Source organism: Sapajus apella, unplaced genomic scaffold (assembly GCF_009761245.1).
Source record: "Sapajus apella isolate SASKATOON/1434 unplaced genomic scaffold, GSC_monkey_1.0 scaffold92, whole genome shotgun sequence".
Classification (NCBI taxonomy): domain Eukaryota; kingdom Metazoa; phylum Chordata; class Mammalia; order Primates; family Cebidae; genus Sapajus; species Sapajus apella.
Window position 1 is genome coordinate 1,661,151 of NW_022437032.1, and position 18,088 is coordinate 1,679,238.

At 41.3% G+C, this 18,088-nt stretch overlaps 1 protein-coding gene across 1 annotated transcript; it reads right to left on the reverse strand.

Moving 5' to 3' along the window:
- Positions 1 to 286: 286 nt before the first annotated feature.
- Positions 287 to 12,296, reverse strand: PFDN4 (prefoldin subunit 4). The gene is made up of 4 exons (XM_032255945.1): positions 12,024 to 12,296; positions 5,393 to 5,500; positions 4,422 to 4,562; positions 287 to 1,213 (listed from the first exon to the last, which is right to left on the reverse strand). The coding sequence occupies exons 1-4, from the start codon at positions 12,045 to 12,047 to the stop codon at positions 1,082 to 1,084; spliced, it is 405 nt and encodes a 134-aa protein (XP_032111836.1). The 5' UTR covers positions 12,048 to 12,296; the 3' UTR covers positions 287 to 1,081.
- Positions 12,297 to 18,088: the final 5,792 nt, after the last annotated feature.

The window sequence follows — 18,088 nt, forward strand, 5'->3', positions numbered from 1 at the left end:
GCCATCTTAAAAAAAAAATTGCCTTTATAGTATTAAGAATTTTAGAAATTATATAATCGTCTATCTTTAAGCCTGATTCATGTTTATAAACATTGAACCAAAAAATACATATGCAGTTTAGCCTCAAAAATATTTCTCTAAAAGTTAGGTATATTTAATCCTAACAATATCCTCATTTTTGTGGTATGATCCTTCCACTCACATTTTGGCACATCAGTGCCATCTGCTGGAAAGTTGATACACTTAGGTCTCCCAAATCCCAAAATGTATGTCTTTTGGGAGGGAGTAGGAGGAAATGTACCCTTTATTTAAGAAATAAGCCTCACTTTAAGTACATAGCCATTTAACTTCCACATCTTTATCAATATAAACCCCAATTAATTACAAAGCACTACAATAAAAACTAAAATTGAAAACAAAAACACACTAAACATTTCTTTCTGCACATCTCTTGGCTTCTAAAACGTTCTTCTGTGGTTCTGCACTGTTTCTATAAAGCTCCATATACAGCCACATGTTTAAACATTGCCCATTCTTTTACCCAAATCTCTGATATTGATAGATATGTAAAAAATACGTATGTTTAAATATGTAACATATACTTAAATAAAATATATACATATATATTTTGGAGCCTCTGACAAAGCTTTAGTTGTGAAATAGGGAAGGATGCAGGATTGTACATCTTTTAGTTATGCTTTCCCGGTCATTAGACAGCAATTAAAATCACACATAGAAACAACATGACACAACTGTTAAAATTTTCTTATGTGAAAATTGCGACAACAAATATTCTAAATAATATAGAAACATAAAAGATTGCTTAACTGATTTTAATAACATGACATAAAGCCCCTAGACTTGATATAATCGTTATGCAAAATACATAGGTGAATACTGTCTTCTTTTAAAAATATAAAATAAATAAGCAAGACATGTGAAAATAGGCAAGTTTCCATTAAATAAATGAAAATTTTAAAAAAAGAAAGTTTTGCTTTCCATGTCATTTGAAGAAGGGAAATTATCATTTTAAACAATATTCAAGTTTATTAAACAAATAAAAAAAAGTATTATAAAATGTTTAACTTTCATCAGCTTCAAGGTTTATGTTGCTCCCAAATTTTGCATACAACTGAACTTTCAAATCTGCTAACACCCGCTGAATTGATTCCACTCTGGATTCTAAGGCGTCAATTTCTTCTTGCAAATTTTTCTGGAAAAAAATAATTTACATTAATTCTATTCAATTGGATGGTTTCTGAGCATCTGTGTCTGAAATAATATTTGGGAAGAATTTTAGGTCAAGAACCTTCTAAACTTGAACAGGCGGCTAAGTAACACTGATAATTAGGTCTAAATATCTGAATATGGGCATTTTAAATGCATGGTCCGTATTTGCTTTTCACAGAATAAATCAAGCTTGTTTTCTCCCTTTCTGCTAATCCAAAAAAAAAGTAAAAAAATAATAATGATAATTTCTAAATTATCATTTCCTAATAAAGAAAGAAGCAAACACAAAGACTTCTATAAACAGTTTATCCTGGGCCTGCTGGCTTCTAACCCAGCTTTTCCCAAAAACAAAAATAACTATGAGACTACAGGAAATGATAGAAAATCACACCACCAACTACCAATAATTAAGAATAACAACTTAAGATCCAACTCTGGCAGAAATTTTCACAAACTTTGAGGCCTCTGAAGCTAAACTTTGGAAGAGAGTGGTAGGGTGCCTCATTTTTAAGACAGAGCAGCTTCGCCCAATGAAACGTCACATGTTTTCTAAGTATTCAAGGTGACACATGTTAATTATCTTGATTTAATTACTCCACATTATATTAATGAATTATAACATCACATTTACCCCATACATTTATAGAATTATAAATTATCAATTTACAATGTTAAAAAACAAAGTACAATTCCAAAGAACAATTCTTTCTACCTACCTACCCATCTATAGATATTTAGCCTCTTCAATTATAAAACCAGTTTTGTAATCCCTCATTAATAGATGAAATAAATTTTAACATATATGCTTTGTTAAAACAAGTCATAAGTTCCTGGCTAGGATCAAAACAATTTTTTTTCCTAAACATGACAAAAAATATGAAATCATATAAACCAAATACACATTGACATTAGAAACTAAAGAGTATCTAATATTGACAATGTTACTGTTTTAGAAATCTAGCCAATGGTTCTCAAAGGGTGGCCCCCAGACCAGTATCGGGGACAAAATCACCTGGGAACCTGTTAGAAGTACACACTCTGGGGCCCTACTTCAGGCCTCCTGAAAGAGGTTCTTTGGGTTGAGCCCAGCACTCTGAATTCTTAACAAGACCTGTAGGCAACTGTGATTTTGATGCATGCTACAAGTTTGAGAATCACTGTCACAAAACAAGAAACAGAAATAAGACATGTGGCTACTAGAAAGGAGATAAATTCTAAATGTCTATACTGAGAAAACCTAGTTAATAAGCAAAAGAAGACACTAGAAAGTTATTTTAATATCACAAGTCCAGTTATAACTCTTTTCCAAAAATCTCTGAAGGCTCCTCTTTGCTCTGGGACAGCGGGGGGCAAACTCTGTACTAGGTTCTTCAGACCAAATCTAGCCTGAAGCTTGTTTTTGTCAAGTTTTATTGGAACACAGCCCTACAGATTCACTCATCTTGCTTTCACAGTAATTATGGCAGAGCCTGTGCAGCCCACAAAACCTAATATATTTACTTCTGGCCCTTCACACACAGTTTGCTGACCCCTGCGCTAAGATAAAGGGCAATTTATTCCACTCAACTGACTAGAGTTCTCCAAGATGTGGCCACAATTTCAGGTGCTCCCAAATCGCCAGCAAATACATCTTCTTGCAGTTTCACATTTGCACTATCATCATCCTATGGCCATTTACACACGCTGCTTCTCAGGACTAGGACACCCTCCACCCCTGTCTGGCTGACAGCCACTTATTCCTCAGCTGCTCTCTCATCACTTTCCCTGGGAGGCCTTGATGTCCAGACTAGAACAGACTCCTCTTCCCATGTTCTTAAAGCCACCTCTATCCTTACACCACTTTCTATTCATTATCAGTTTTGTTTACTTTTCTCTCTTTCCATCTAGACTGTATGCTCCATGCAGGTGGGGCCCAGGCAGGTTTTGTTGTCCCCAGTGATCCCTAGTACATGGCAGAACCTGATACAGAGTAAGTATTCAATTCATTCATTCCAGAAGGAATGAATGAGTAAAAAAATAAAGGTTCAGTATCTATCCGTGTACGGGGCAGGGGACTCACAATGGCCACAAAGACCATAAACTATTTTGGAATGCTTTCAGCAAAAATATTTTTTAAATGGTTAAATAAAAAGAACAAAAGCACAAAATTTGACTAAGAAGAAAAGATTTAAACATAAGGGAAACTTATAACATTTCTGCATGGAGACATAGGAGTAAATGATAGTTCTTCCCAAGATTTACTAAATGTGGGTTTCATTCATAGGAAGTTTTGCTTTTTATGACATTTGAAGAAGAGAGACTATCATTTTAAGCAATCAAGTTTTTAGCAAAAGCATTAGCAAAGGTTTAATTGCCATCAGCTTTCATAGGCAATGTGACCGTCCCTCTCATATAGTTAGAAGGCATGTGAACTGAAAATTTTCATACCATGTATCAAACGTCTCAGAAATTATCGGAGAACTCATATGCTGACCCAGTCATTACATACTTCTCTAATTATTTCCTCAAAACAATTTCCTAAATGTCAACAAAAGATATATGTAGAAGAATGCTCACTGTAACATTACCACAGCAAAATATTGGAAACAAATTAATGCTAACAAGATTCATGGCCCCAGTTGATATCCATCAACATGATATTAAACAGTAATCAAAAATGATGTTTTTAAAAGGCCTGTGTGCCTGGCCCAGAGCAGGCTCCCAATGAGTACCTGCTGTACAAATAAACAGTAAACAAAACAAGCAAAAATGCTCCTCCTAGAACATTAACTGTCCAAGCTGGGAAACAAACTACTTTTTGGAGAGAGTCAGAAAGAACATAAAAGAAATACATGAAAATGTCACCTCTGGGTAGTAGCATTACAGAGGATTTTTCTTTTCTGCTTCAATATATGCTATGCTTTCTACAGTTTTAGTTTTGAGCAAGGTTCTGGAGTCAGAAGACCACTGTCTATGTGTCACACTGAATATCCGGTAACCTCTCTAAGCCTCTATTCTTTGTCCCTAAATGGGGATTAACAGGTCATCGTTAGGATTCAATAAGATCCTGCTAGCAAAGCATCACAGCATGTGTGGGATGCTGTATAACAAGGCAGTAAATGTTAACTATAGTTAGCATCCACTATGTCCCTACACCTACAATTACATGGTCTTTATATAAATTCTAATTTCATAATTAACTTTGAACATACCTTTGCTTCTTCTAACATTTCTTGTGTTTCTTCTTGAGAATGGCTAATGAAAACATCACCAATTTGATAAGGTATCATTAAGCAGTCATCATCTGCAAGCATGATGTCATCACAAGCATCTTCTAGGTTTTGGAGTTGTTTCTATAAATGCAAAATGGCATAGAAAAATGTATTCAAAATTCTCTGATAGAAGCTGAAGACCAATTGTAACCTGGGGACAGCAACTCTCTGAGGGGCCCCCTCACAAAGGTATTACCACATTAGAATAAGACTAATTTGTAACGTTTTAGATGACACTTCACAGGCAAGCAGTTAGAGCTAACACATTGTCCTCTGGACATTTTCAGATTGCTACAAGCACCCTTTAGTGGACAGCAGGCACTCATGGTCACTCAAAATTTCTTCTATTTTAACAATTTTCAACTTTGTGAATTCTGCCTTCCTACAAAAACCAAACCAAAAAACCAACATACATTTCTCAGCCTTGCTTGCTGATAGGGTGTAAGTAAATCACAAGGCTCTGCCAGCATGTGTAAGTGATAATAACTTCCACCAATCAAATACACTTGAGCTGGATTTCAATTCAAGGGAGACAGGCTGGACACAGGCCCCAGATTTACAGGGGTAGGTGGCAGTGGCAGCAGTGGCTTGGTGTTCCTAGGTCTGCAAGGGTGGCTTCCTCATTGGGAAGACAGCTGACTCTGGGATCAGTAGAGGCAACAGCTATTCCATCGCCAGCCAAGTACTCCAAGACTTGTTCCTGGAACCTCAGTCTAGACTCAAGCGCCTCAACAATAAGTTATTTCGTATCCCTTAAAAAAAAAAAAAAAAAAAAAAGACTTTCTACTTAACCAGAGTGGACTGCATCATCTGCAACAAACAGCCCATAGAAATGTACTTGTTAACTGAGTTCAGTTTTAAGTAGCTACAGTATAAAAATTTTTTATTCTTCTGATAATTATTTTCAATACCTTTTTTACTTCTATTTCTTCCTTCAGCTCTGTGATTCTACTTGTATTCCGTGCAAATTTGTTTATCTTTTGTTGATCTTCGAAAGTAACATTGACATCTTCTGCAGCCTGAAAAAAGTTTTTAAGTTTTTGTAAAATTTTAATGGAGAGGTTGTCAATTGGCTTTTTATATTTCTCAACAATAACTCAATAAATTATGTGCACTCATATAGTCAAGAATCACAAGAAAATTCTTACAGAACATAATAAATGCCTTATTTTTTGCTCCACAAGCTTAAGGTTTGTTCATAAATCTATAACCTTTTCTGATACTGTATAAAATAATTCCTATGCTATAAGAATATTGCAAATATAAAGAACAATTAATAAGTTCTTTAAAAAGAATAGAAGAAAGCCAACTTTTGGCCGAGCAGAATTTCTCAAGTTGGAGCATTCTTCTACTAAGAGAACCCAGGAAAAAAAAGTTATGTGTCAAATATATTGGTAAATGCCTCATAGTAGTGTTTGTTTGTTTTTTGCCTAAAGCCAAAACTTGCATGAGCTTAGTGTGGTAATAAAAATCTGATGGTTTCTATGGTATTTAAAACAAACGAGATACTGGCTAAAGGGTCACTGTATATTTCAGTAGCTACATTTCATTCATAGCAAAAATTATGTTAATGATGTAGGACCTATTTAAATGTCTTAATAAGGTTTACTTCACTAAAACACGATAAAAATTCAATGTTTAGTATTTAAAAATTAATATCTAATATGATTAAATTTACAAATTTACAAATAAAGAGTACTTGGATAACGTAATACCCATGAAATTTAAAAAAAATAGCTAACATTGATTGAGAGTTTACTGTGTGCCAAAGCTTCCTAAGGACTTTCTCATCTCTGCTAATCCTCCAATTCAGCCTAGTAAGGAGGCTCACCAGTACTATTTTACAGATTGAGAAACTGAGGCAAACTTTATATAACATGCCCAAAGCCACACAGTCAGTAGGTGGTGGAGCTTGGTTTCAACCCGGGCAGACTGGCTGCAGAGGTCAGACAGGTCCATGAGTTCTGGGAAACTGAGTGTTAATGTGTGCCTGTGTGAGCGTGTACGTGTGTGAGTGTGCACACAGGCTTAGGCACATTTGGAAGAGGCAGCTGAAGTCTGCTTTCATCAGATTCTCAAGGAGGTACTATATATTTTTTTAAAAATAAAGGTAGAAAATAAAACCAGACTCTCCTTAGGGTTTCCCTTCCATTTATAAAATGAGAATCAGAGCACCTGATTCTAGCTTAAAGGAGGAAAGACGTGTATGTGTATAAAAATAGTTCTTACTGAAGAACTGTTTTTGGCTCTTTTGCAATAACAGTAATGAGCTCACAACATCCACACACCATCCCTGACCTGGTCTCTTGTGACTATCAACTTAAGATTTGTGAACTTTTATTTCTCAGAGGTTGAAAGGCGGTATCAATCAACACAAAGCTCAGTGGTCGAAATTTAACACAGCCCTCCCCTTTGTCAGGCTCTCATTCCAATAAACAATTTCACATGCATTATGCCCCACCTCAGCAACACAGAAGATAGCCTGAAAAAAATCCTTTACATCACACTATGTATAGCTTTGAGTGTTCAACCAGATGCATAATTTTGATGAATATGGAAGTTGGGGAACACCGAGCTACACTAAAGAAACCAAAGTATATCTCTCGGCACACAAGTCATTTGCCAAAGTGAGAACTGTCAATTCCCTAAGCAAACAGACAGCAGAGAATTCTCAAGAGTTCCTGTTTGCCTGAGGAGTATATGCCATTTTGTTTAAATACTGAAAACCTTAACAGGTATTTATGGATCCATTTGTCCTAGTGAGGGCTCAACAGAGCCATTCACATGAACGGATCCAGTGTAAGACCGCCTGGCACATAACTGAAGCTAATATATGGTTTCTGAATTTGAATCTCAATCATGCTTGATCAGACTCAAACACTCAGTTTCCAAAATGTGGTAGAGAGAATTTGGCTATGCTTTCCGTCTTTCCACAGCAGAAATTTCCTGTTGTAGCCCCACCAAACCACAGCCACCAGCACGCACTTGGTCCCTGGTGTCCAGTTCTTTATGGTGATTTTCCCACTGGGGTAAAGGGCTAAAGTTGATGTGTGAGTCCACTGGGCCAAAACGCCACCCATTGGCCGCTGTTTACAGCAGAAAGTAAGATGTCAGTGCCTCTGACAGCTAACAGAGGCTTCTGCTTCAGGATCACTGTCCTAGATCACTCCTACCTTTCTTGAAGCTGCATTTTGGTAAGAAGTGGGTTGGTTTGTTTGTTTTTTGTTTTTGAGAATGTCTCACCATTGCCCAGGCTGAAATGCAGTGGAGCAATCTCGGCTCACTGCAACCTCCACCTCCTGGGTTCAAGCCATTTTCCTGCCTCAGCCTCCAAGTAGCTGAGATTACAGATACGTACCACCACGCCCAGCTAATTTTTGTATTTTTAGTGGGGGTGGGGGTTTCACCATGTTAGCCAGGCTGGTCTCAAACTCCTAACAGGTGATACACCTGCCTCGGCCTCCCAAAGTGCTGGGATTACAGCCATGAAACACCATGCCTAGTCAGAAGTGGGTAATTCTTGTTTTGAGGCTGGAGTGCAGAGGTGCGATCTCAGTTCACTGCAATCTTCACCTCCCAGGTTCAAGCAATTCTCCACCTCAATCTCCCGAGTAGCTGTGATTACAGGCACCCGCCACCATGCCTGACTAATTTTTGTATTTTCAGTAGAGACGGGGTTTCACCATCTTGGCCAGGCTGGTCTTGAATTTCTGACCTCATGATCCACCTGTCTCGGCCTCCCAAAGTGCTGGGATTACAGGTATAAGCCACTGCACCCAGCCTAAGTGGTTTGTTCCTTAACAAGCACCCTCAGTGATTCTAATGTATGCTCAAGTTTAAGAATTATCGGGCCTTTGAGTTAAGTCTCTTTCCATGTATATGCTAGATTGACGTAAAAATGGCATGAGCCACTGCACCCAGCCTAGAAGTGGGTAATTCTTAACTGGGGGTGGGGGGGTAGGGGAGTGGGGTCAATGGACACTGAGAGGGCAATTTACCCTGAGACTGTATGCAAAATGGCATGAACAGTATGTGCCTTCTGGAAGGGCTTCTAGCTTTCATCAGATTCTCAATGGGGTGGATCCACAACCCCAAAAGGTTAGTAACTCCTGCCTTCAGGGAAACCAGAGATAGCTACTCTCAAAGTCACAAGAACTCTAGGAAGAACTCATATCCTATAGTATCAGAGGCAGCACACAGAGTGGTGGAAAAAGTCAGCCCAGAATCCAATCCAAGCAAACAGGAACCTTGGGCAAATTACCCAATTCTTTGAAATCACCTCAGGTTTCTCATCCACAAAATGGAGAAGCTCGTTCCTTCCTTATAGGGTTGATAAAAGGAATACCTAGGAGAAAGTCAGCTTTCAATAAATGATAGCTAAGCATTTCATTTCCTGAATACTGTTTATCAAAAATCATTACAAATAACAGATCCAGATCTAGAAGAAAGCTCTGCTAAGCCAAAGAGAAATACACGGGCTAGAGATCCAAGGTAAAAATTAAAATTCCCTGGGCTATTTTCTTGAGAATAAATATCTTCTGGGATTAGAGGAGGAAACTGAACCATACTCAGTAATGCCCCGCACCAAGTCTAGGTATTACTTGGAGTCTGAACTGACAGCTGGGTCTCTAGAAATCAATTCTGGTCAATTTCAGTCTTGTATTTTTACTTTTAAAAACATATCTACCAAGTCTGTTTGATATAAACTTTTGCTTTGTATTTGTACTCAGCTTTCATCCATGGAGTCACTCATCTAACAATATTGTTTCCTAAACGCCATGTATTGTCACAAGAGAGCCACTACCCCACCTTCCTGAACACAAATGGCAAGCATACGTCCTGGTGGAGGAAGAAAGCAGAAAACAAGATGAACAAGGTAATGTTCAATGGTGACAAAACAGCTTGGTAGTAGAAAATTCTTGGGGCCTGGGTAGGGAAGGAGGCTTCTTTAGATAAAGGTCAAAAGTAGCCTCTCTGAGGAATATTTGCATGTAGGATAATATACAGAAATCATAAAAGTGCAGATCTCCTTATAGTCAAGAACTAGATCTTAGAAGGCAGAACTTTAGAGATGAGAGGACTGATCATCTCATCTAAACACTCTCCCCCGAAAAGTCATGACCAGTTGAGAGGTACAATGTGTTACAAATGTTAAGTACTCCGGATTGTACATGATTTACTTTTAATTAAACTCAAAGGGCTATCTCTCTCTGTTTCACTCTCACACACTGGCACACATGTGTGTTTTTTCCTAGTGAGGGCAAAGGGGCAAAGTATACATGTAAGCTAATCTATCAGGAATTGTTCATAATAATGGAAACATCTACAGAAGGACACTGCATCTATCATGTGACTCTTAAAGGCTCCAAAGATATAGAAAATCCTTTATATTTTGGCCACCACCTACCCCTCTATAAGTTCATTTCCCATCATGGCTCAAACTCTTTTCCCCTGATTATCTGCCATCTGGCCTTCCTTGTATTAAATGCGTTCTCAGAGTCTTTGCACGAGAAACTCCCTCTCTAGAACGCCTCACTCCCTAACCAACTTTCCCTTCCTCTCCTTACATAATCTCACAGATCTCAACTTAAATGGCACCTTCCCAGGAAAGCCTTCTCTGAGCTCAAAACAGACCTCACTTTGGCCCTCATTTCATAAGTACTTTTCCTTCACAGTTCTCATCAGAGAAAATTTTCTGTGTGACTATTTGAGTAATGCCTGCCTCTCCCCTGGAACATACATTCTTCGGTGCAATAAGAATAAAGGGAGAAGAACTTCCTCACTGGTCAATCCATAGTTGTCTCCACTTAAAACTGAGAATACACCATCCATGTTACATGCTCAAATAAATTCTACTGAATTAATGAAAGGGGTAAAGAAAAGGTTGGTAATTAGAAATTTTGCAATCAAAATCTGGGGTTCAAATCATTCTTCTGCCATTTCCTCTTGTACCATTTACTTCACGTCTCTGCACTTCAGTTTCCACACCTATAAAACCGAGTGAACCACAACTAGTATCTTCCAAGAAATTAAAGGCCGTATCTAACACCAGCGGGCCCAATTTGACACACTAAAGGTGACGTGAATCTCACAAAGTTTCATGCTTTTTTGAAGCACCGTAGCCCTGGACCCTACTCTGGGACTCAGTAAGATTTTCTGGATGGCAGAATAGTAGGGTGAGCAACTCATCCTGAGTTGACTGGGGCTTTCCCAGTTTTGGCAGTCCCTCAATTTCAGATAAAAGGGGTCAATGGGTCACCTATACCAGGCACAGATGGCACAGACTATGTGGTACTGGATCGGGGCAAGGTAAAGGAAGTTCTAATGTGGTCTTAAAAGTGGAATGAACGCAAATCCCTCCAGCCAAGGGATTCTCATCAAAGATCCCCTACAGCAGTTAAAAAGCAAAGTCAGAATGCCTGTGGTTTAAATGCTAGTTTTGCCTCCATGCCTGTTTTCTTATTTGTTAAATAAGGATAAAAACAGTATCTCCCCCAAAAGAGCATAAGATAAACAATACACGCAAAAAAAAAAAAAAAAAAAAAAAACTTACAGCTGTACCTAGCAAACTGTAAAGATCCCCAAATTATCAGCCGTTATTTCCTTCCCCCTCTCCAATTTTTTTTTGATTCTATCTAGCCATCTTTACACATCTGGGAAGATTCAAGGAATTATAAACCCCACATGGAAGTTTAGCCTGCTTAGTGCTTACCTAGGTGTGGTTTGCGTAAAACAAAACCAAACCTGAGTTTGAACTCCAGCTCTGCTTCTTACTAGCTGAGTCACTTTGGGGGTCCTAACTGCTCTGTGCCTAAGTTTCCCTACCTGTAAAGTGGGGAGGGACCCACACACTTGCTGAATCGAGGGGAGGATACAGATAAACGGCCGGCTGCTGGGCCCGGCACATCGTCCATCCTCAATAAATACTGATTTTAGCCTGGAGGAGGCAGGGGCATCGAGGATGGCTACAAGCAGCTCCCGGTTGGACACGGGGGGCTCTGGGGCCTGATAATCCGGGGATGCGGGAACCTGTTCTCCCACTTACGAGCTGCGTAACCTGGGGCAGGTTACTCCCCATCTCTGGGCCTCAGTTTCCTCACTCGTAAACACGGTCCTAGCAGTAGCTACCCATGACCCGTGAGACTAATGCGATAATCCCGGTGCAGCGCCCGGGTCAAGGCCGACCACACTCAACGGGACTTTCGGCTTCCCACACCCCAGAGGCGAGGCTGGGGCTGCAGGTTCCTCAGACTCCCCGGGGGTACCCTCGGCACCGCGGAAGGAGACCCTGCGCCCTACAAGGCTCCGGGCTACGGGCCCCGGCCCCGAAGCCCCGCCTCGGCCCGCCAGGTGCCTAGGAAAATGCTCAGGAAGCCAGCAGGCAGGCCTCGCCGCGGGGTGATCTCAGGGCCTCGGCCTCGGCCTCGGCCTTGGGCCCCACGCCAGGCTTCGGAGCTGAGCACCCCCAGCATGCCCGTCCGGGACCCGACTGCTGAGCTTCGGCGCCGCCCAAACATCCGGCGCCCCGAGCGCCCCACTCACCGCCTTCTTCATGGTGGCCGCCATCTTGGGACTGGACTACGGCACGTGGCGGGGAGGACCGCAATGGCGCGCTTGGCCCCCGAGCGCTTTCTCGCTCCCGGTCGGCCCAGAGCTCCCCGCAAAAATACAACACTACCTCCACGTTCCTTCCTCTTGGACTTTTGGCCAATGATTCCAAACAGCTGGGATGCAGGGAGGAAATGTGACCTGGAAGGACTTGGTACATGCCAATTAAAGGGACAGGCAACCCCCGTGGGCTGACATAAACACGGGGGTGTGGCGAACGGCTCCGGCCGCGGGCAGCAGGGGGCGCGCCAGAGGCTCAGCGCGGCGGGACCCAGCTGGGGCGGGATCAAAGGGGAGGGAAGGGAAATTTTTCTCCATCCGTCCCACAGACTTGCATTGAGAAGTTGACCAATGCTCTTGGCAAATAGGGTGTGAGATTTATGTGCCCTAATAATTCAAGTGGCGTAAAGGAGGCGGCACTCCTACTTTTTAATAAATTTTTTTTTTAATTTAGATTCAGGTGGTACGTGTGCAGGTTTGTTACACAATTATATTGCCTGATGCTAAGGTTTGGATTTCCAATGATCCCGGTGCCCAAGCAGTGAACATAGTACCCCATAGGTAATTTTTCAAACCCTTTCCCCTCCCTCCTTCCCCGTTTTTGGGATTCCTAGCATTTATCGTTCCTATCTGTATGTCCATGAGTACCCAGTGTTTAGCTCTCGCTCATAAGTGGGAATATGAGTGGTTGGTTTTCTGTTTCTGTGTTAATTAGCTTAGCATAATGGTCTCCAGCTGCATCCATGCTGCTGGAAAGGACATGACTTTGTTCTTTTTTATGGCTGTGTAGTATTCCACATTTTCTTTATCCTGTCCACCACAGATGGACAACTGGGTTGATTCCATGTCTTTGCTATTATGAATAGACAATCTTATTAATTAATTTCCAGCAATATTACTGAACAGTTACTGTATATTCTGATACTGTGTCTCCCAATTATTAATTTTTTTTCCTCAGGACCTCTTTACACTCCTAGAATTATTGAGGACTCCAAAGAACTTTTATTTATATGAGTTATTTATTGATATTTACTGTATTAGAAATTAAAACAGAATGTTTTAAATGTATGTATTAATTCATTTAGAATAATATAAAAATCCATCCCATGATAATAAAAATCACACTTCAAAAATAACTATTTTCTAAGACAAAAAAATTGAGATGATTGTCATCATTTTACATTTTCACTCATCTCTTTAATATCAGATTTAATAGAAGGTTCGATTCTCATGTCTACTTCTGCATTCAGTCATTCCAAATACACTGTTCGGTTGTCTAACTGTAGGTATGAAAAACTCCAGCCTCACACAAATAATGCAGTTGGGAAAGGGAGGCCCTCATCGGTCCTGAAAAAGTCTCAGGGACCCCCGAGGTTCATGGGTCACAGCTTGAGAGCTGCCCCTTGACAAGCCTTCTTCTTTCTCAAAGTCTGAATTCCCTTTGTTTAAATGAGGGAGATGAAACCTTATAGCACCCTGTGCTCTTTCTACCCATCCACCTCACCCCACCAAGGGCATGGCCCGCTCTCCTGCCAATTCTAGGCTCTCCAGACCCTTAGTATTGGGACTTTCCAGTGTGCAGCTCATATATGTTTTAAAAGTATTTGAAGGCCGGGCGCAGTGGCTCACGCCTATAATCTCAGCACCTTGGGAGGCCGAGGCGGGTGGATCACGAGGTCAAGAAATCGCGACCATCCTGGTCAACAAGGTGAAACCCTGTCTCTACTAAAAATACAGAAATTAGCTGGGCATGGTGGCTCACGCCTGTAGTCCCAGCTACTCGGGAGGCTGAGGCAGGAGAATTGCTTGAACCCAGGAGGTGGAGGTTGCGGTGAGCTGAGATCGTGTCATTGCACTCCAGCCTGGGAAACAAGAGAAAAACTCCGTCACAAACTCCATAAAAAAAAAAAAAAGAAAAAAAAGTATTTGATGAATAAAGATGTTTTTCCAGGGTGAAATCTTAGCACAGGGTCTGGCACATAGGAGATGCTACATCAGTGACACCTATTTATTCCAGAGCTGAATGTAAAAAAAATTGCAAGAAACAAACGGTGGAGAGGGTGACAGACATAAAGGGCAAAATTGTCACAAATGGTACCAAGTGCATGAAGGAGGTAGATGGGATGCTGAGGCAGAGCACAGAGGGGAGGGGCTGGCTCTGGAGCTGGTCTCTAAGCTAAAAGAGAATAGGAGGCCCCAGCACGGGAAGAAGAGATGAAAGTGGACCCCAGAGAAAGAGGGCTGAGAGGGAAAAAGCCTGGTGAGACATGGTAGAAAGGGAAGAGCAGCATGGAGCGAGGCTGGGGTGGTAGGCAGGGGCCAGATCTGGGTGTGCTTTAGAACTTGGTGAGGCCACACCAGGGGGAGGAGAGAGAGAGAAAGAAAAAATTCTGACTTTTTAAAACTTTTATTGAGAAATGGCTGAGTTGAAAGGTGAGGAACAACAGAGCATGAATTTTGAGGAAATGTAATTATATGGTGAGGAGTGAACGCAGCAGAGGGGATTTCAGAGACAGAAGCACTTTCATCCTCAGATTCATAGCTCTTAGGACCAGAAGGGACCTTAAACCTTCATCTACGCTAACCTTTGCCTTTCGCTGATAATATAATAATAATAGTTGTTATGGTTTTTCTGTGTTCCCACCCAAATCTCGTCTTGGATGGTAGCTCCCATAATTTCCATGTGTTGTGGGACGGACCTGGTGGGAGATAATTGAATCATGGAGGCGGTTGCCTCTATACTGTTCTCATGGCAGTAAGTCTCATGAGATCCAATGGTTTGACGAGGGGTTTCCCCTTTCACCTGTCTCATTCTCTCCTGTCTGCCACCATAAGTTGTGCCTTTTACCTTCTGCCAAGATTGTGAGGCCTCCCCAGCCATGTGGAACTGAGTCCATTGGACCTCTTTTTCTTTGTAAGTTACCCAGTCTTGAGTGTGTCTTTATCAGCAGTGCGAAAACAAATCAGTGCAATAGCAATAGTAACATATAAAGCGGACAGTGTACATATTCTGCGGCTTGCACCTTGCTAAATGTTTTAATCCTCACCATTCCACACCATATTGTTATCGACCTTTTTACAGGAGAGGAAATAGAGTTTCAGCAGGACAAAGTTACTTGGCCAAGGCTACAGCAGTCAGGAAGTTCCAGAGCCTGGCTTTGAATTCTGGTGAACCTGGTCCCAGAAACCACTCTCCTGAGCACCAGACTTTACACATCACTACAAGTTGGGTATAAAATCAGATGCGTCCCAGAGTGGGCAGCTCATAGTGGAGACGGGAGCTCCCGTCACCTGACTTGCATGAGCAAAGTGTTTAAGACTAATAAAGTGTGTGCTGGAGCCAGACTGCCTGGGTTCAAATCACACCTCCACCACTTTCTACTTTTGATGTTGGACAAGTTACTTTCACAGTAAAAATAATAAGGTCTCTCTAATAGCGTTGTTGCAAAGAGTAGAAGCAATAATACATGCAAATAAAATGCGTTGTAAGCTCTCAGGAAATGTTAGCTATGATTACTTTCTCAGTTCAGCACAGCTGCCTCTGAAATTCCTCTGCCCAAGTTATGATCTTTCAAATCTCCTCTTAAAGAACTCCCCTGGCTCAGTAGTACGGCTAACTACCCCCATGGCTGCGATTAGTGCTGCGTTTTGAGACTGTAGCATGCATTTCAGACATGTAGAAATTGGAAAGCATCCTGGGGGAGAAGAATGACAGTGGTTAGAAGTCATCCTAGCTGGAATTTTTAAATCAGAGCCCAAGGCAAAGGATTTGGATACGCTTCTTCATTAAAGAGTACCATCCCAAGGCAGCCAGAGCAGGGAAAAAGCAGAATGAAGCAGGTCAGAGAAGGCAGCAGAGCCAATGGCAGGAGGCCTCACCAAGCTGATCTTTGCTTGGTATTAAGCACAACTGGTTGCTCCCTCTCTGGGGACTGTCCTGTAAGAAGCTGCGTTAACCAGGACGCAGGAGAGGTCAGCCAGGGAGAGCTCTTATCTGCCCGTTCCTGCCTCCCATTCAAAAGCTGGCCCCACATGGACCTAACTCCCAGATACTTCCAGGTTGCTCATTGAGGTTCCCATAATGTTCTCACCTCAACCTTCCACAGGGAAGCTCCCAGGGGGAGGAACAAGGCATGAGGCTGTAAGCACAAGGCACTGGAGCCCGAGGCTGCCCTGCTGGGTTCTGCACACTCAAGTCCACACAGGATGGCTGCCGTGGAGCCGGCCACTGTGGGGGCTGCTGGGTGGAGCAGGTGGCCAAAGGCAGGTGAAGATGAAGACAGGTTCAACCAAGAGGCTTTAACGTGACACATCCTTAGGTGCCATCTGACATAGAGGCCCATAAAATCAGCTAAGAAGTTCAGGTTATGACATACTGAAGGGTCATCGAATCAAATTCCTTTAGGACTTTAAATTACGTTGGACAAACTGCAGAATAAGAGAAAATATTTGCACAGTAAATATTTAACTTAATATTTAAGAAATAAGGCAAGAAAAAGGAGATTAGCAACCAAAGTATACGAGGAGCTCAAACAACTCAATAGGAAAAAAAAAATCTAATAATCCGTTTAAAAATGGGCAAAAGATCTGAATAGACATTCTTCGAAAGCAGACGTGCAAATGGCAAATGGAGATACGAAAAGGTGCTCAGCATCACTGAACATCAGAGAAACACAAATCCAAACTACAATGCGATATCAGCTCATCACAGCTAAAAATTGCATTTATCCAAAAGACAAGCAATAACAAATGCCGGAGAGCATGTGGAGAAAAGGGAACCCTCATACACTATTGGTGGGAATGTAAATTAGTACAACCACTGTGAAGAACAGTAGAGAGCTTCCTCCAAAAACTAAAAATGGAGCTACCATATAATCCAGCAATGCCACTGCTAGGTATATAACTCCCAATAAGGAAATCAGTATATCCAAGAGAAGCACTCTGTTTCTTGCAGCCAAGATTCAGAAGCAACCTAAATGTCCATCCGCAGATGAATGGATAAAGAGTTGATGGGCGTGTAAATTAGTTCAACCATTATGGAAGACTGTGGCAATTCCTCAAGGATCGAGAACCAAAAATACCATTTGACCCAGCAACCCCATCACTGGGTATATGCCCAAAGGATTATAAATCATTCTACTATAAAGACACATGCACATGTATGTTTATTGCAGCACTATTTACAATAGCAAAGACTTGGAACCAACTCAAATGCCCATCAATGATAGACTGGATAAAGAAAATATGGCACATATACACTATGCAATACTATACAGCCATTAAAAATAGAATGAGTTCTTGTCCTTCGCAGGGACATGGGTGAAGCTGGAAACCATCATTCTCAGCAAACTAACACAGGAACAGAAAACCAAACACCACATGTTGTCACTCATAAGTGGGAACTGAACAATGAGAACACGTGGACACAGGGAGGGAACAACACACACTGGGGCCTGTCAGGGGGTGGGGGCCAAGGGGAGGGAGAGCGTTAGGAGAAATACCTAATGCAGACGACAGGGTGATGGACACAGCAAACCACCTTGGCACATGTATACCTGTGTAACAAACCTGCGTGATCTGCACATGTACCCAGAACTTAAAGTATAATAATAAAATTTAAAACCAAAAAATTTAGTTTTAAATTGTATCATTACACTTTAAGATGATGGGTTGATAGGTACAGCAAACCACCATGGCACATGTATACCTACATAACAAACCTGCACGTTCTGCACATGTATCCCAGAACTTAAAGCAAAAGAAAAAGAAAAAAGAGACTGTGGCACCTATACACAATGGAGTACTGTTTGGCCATAAAAAAAGAATAAGAGCTTGTCATTTGCTATGACATGGATAAAACTGGAGGATATTATGTTAAGTGAAGTAAGGTGGGCACAAAAAGACAGACGTTGCATGTTCTCACTGATTTGTGGGAGCTAAAAATCTTAAAACAACTGAACTCATGGAAATGGAGAATAGGATGGTTACCAGAGGCTGAA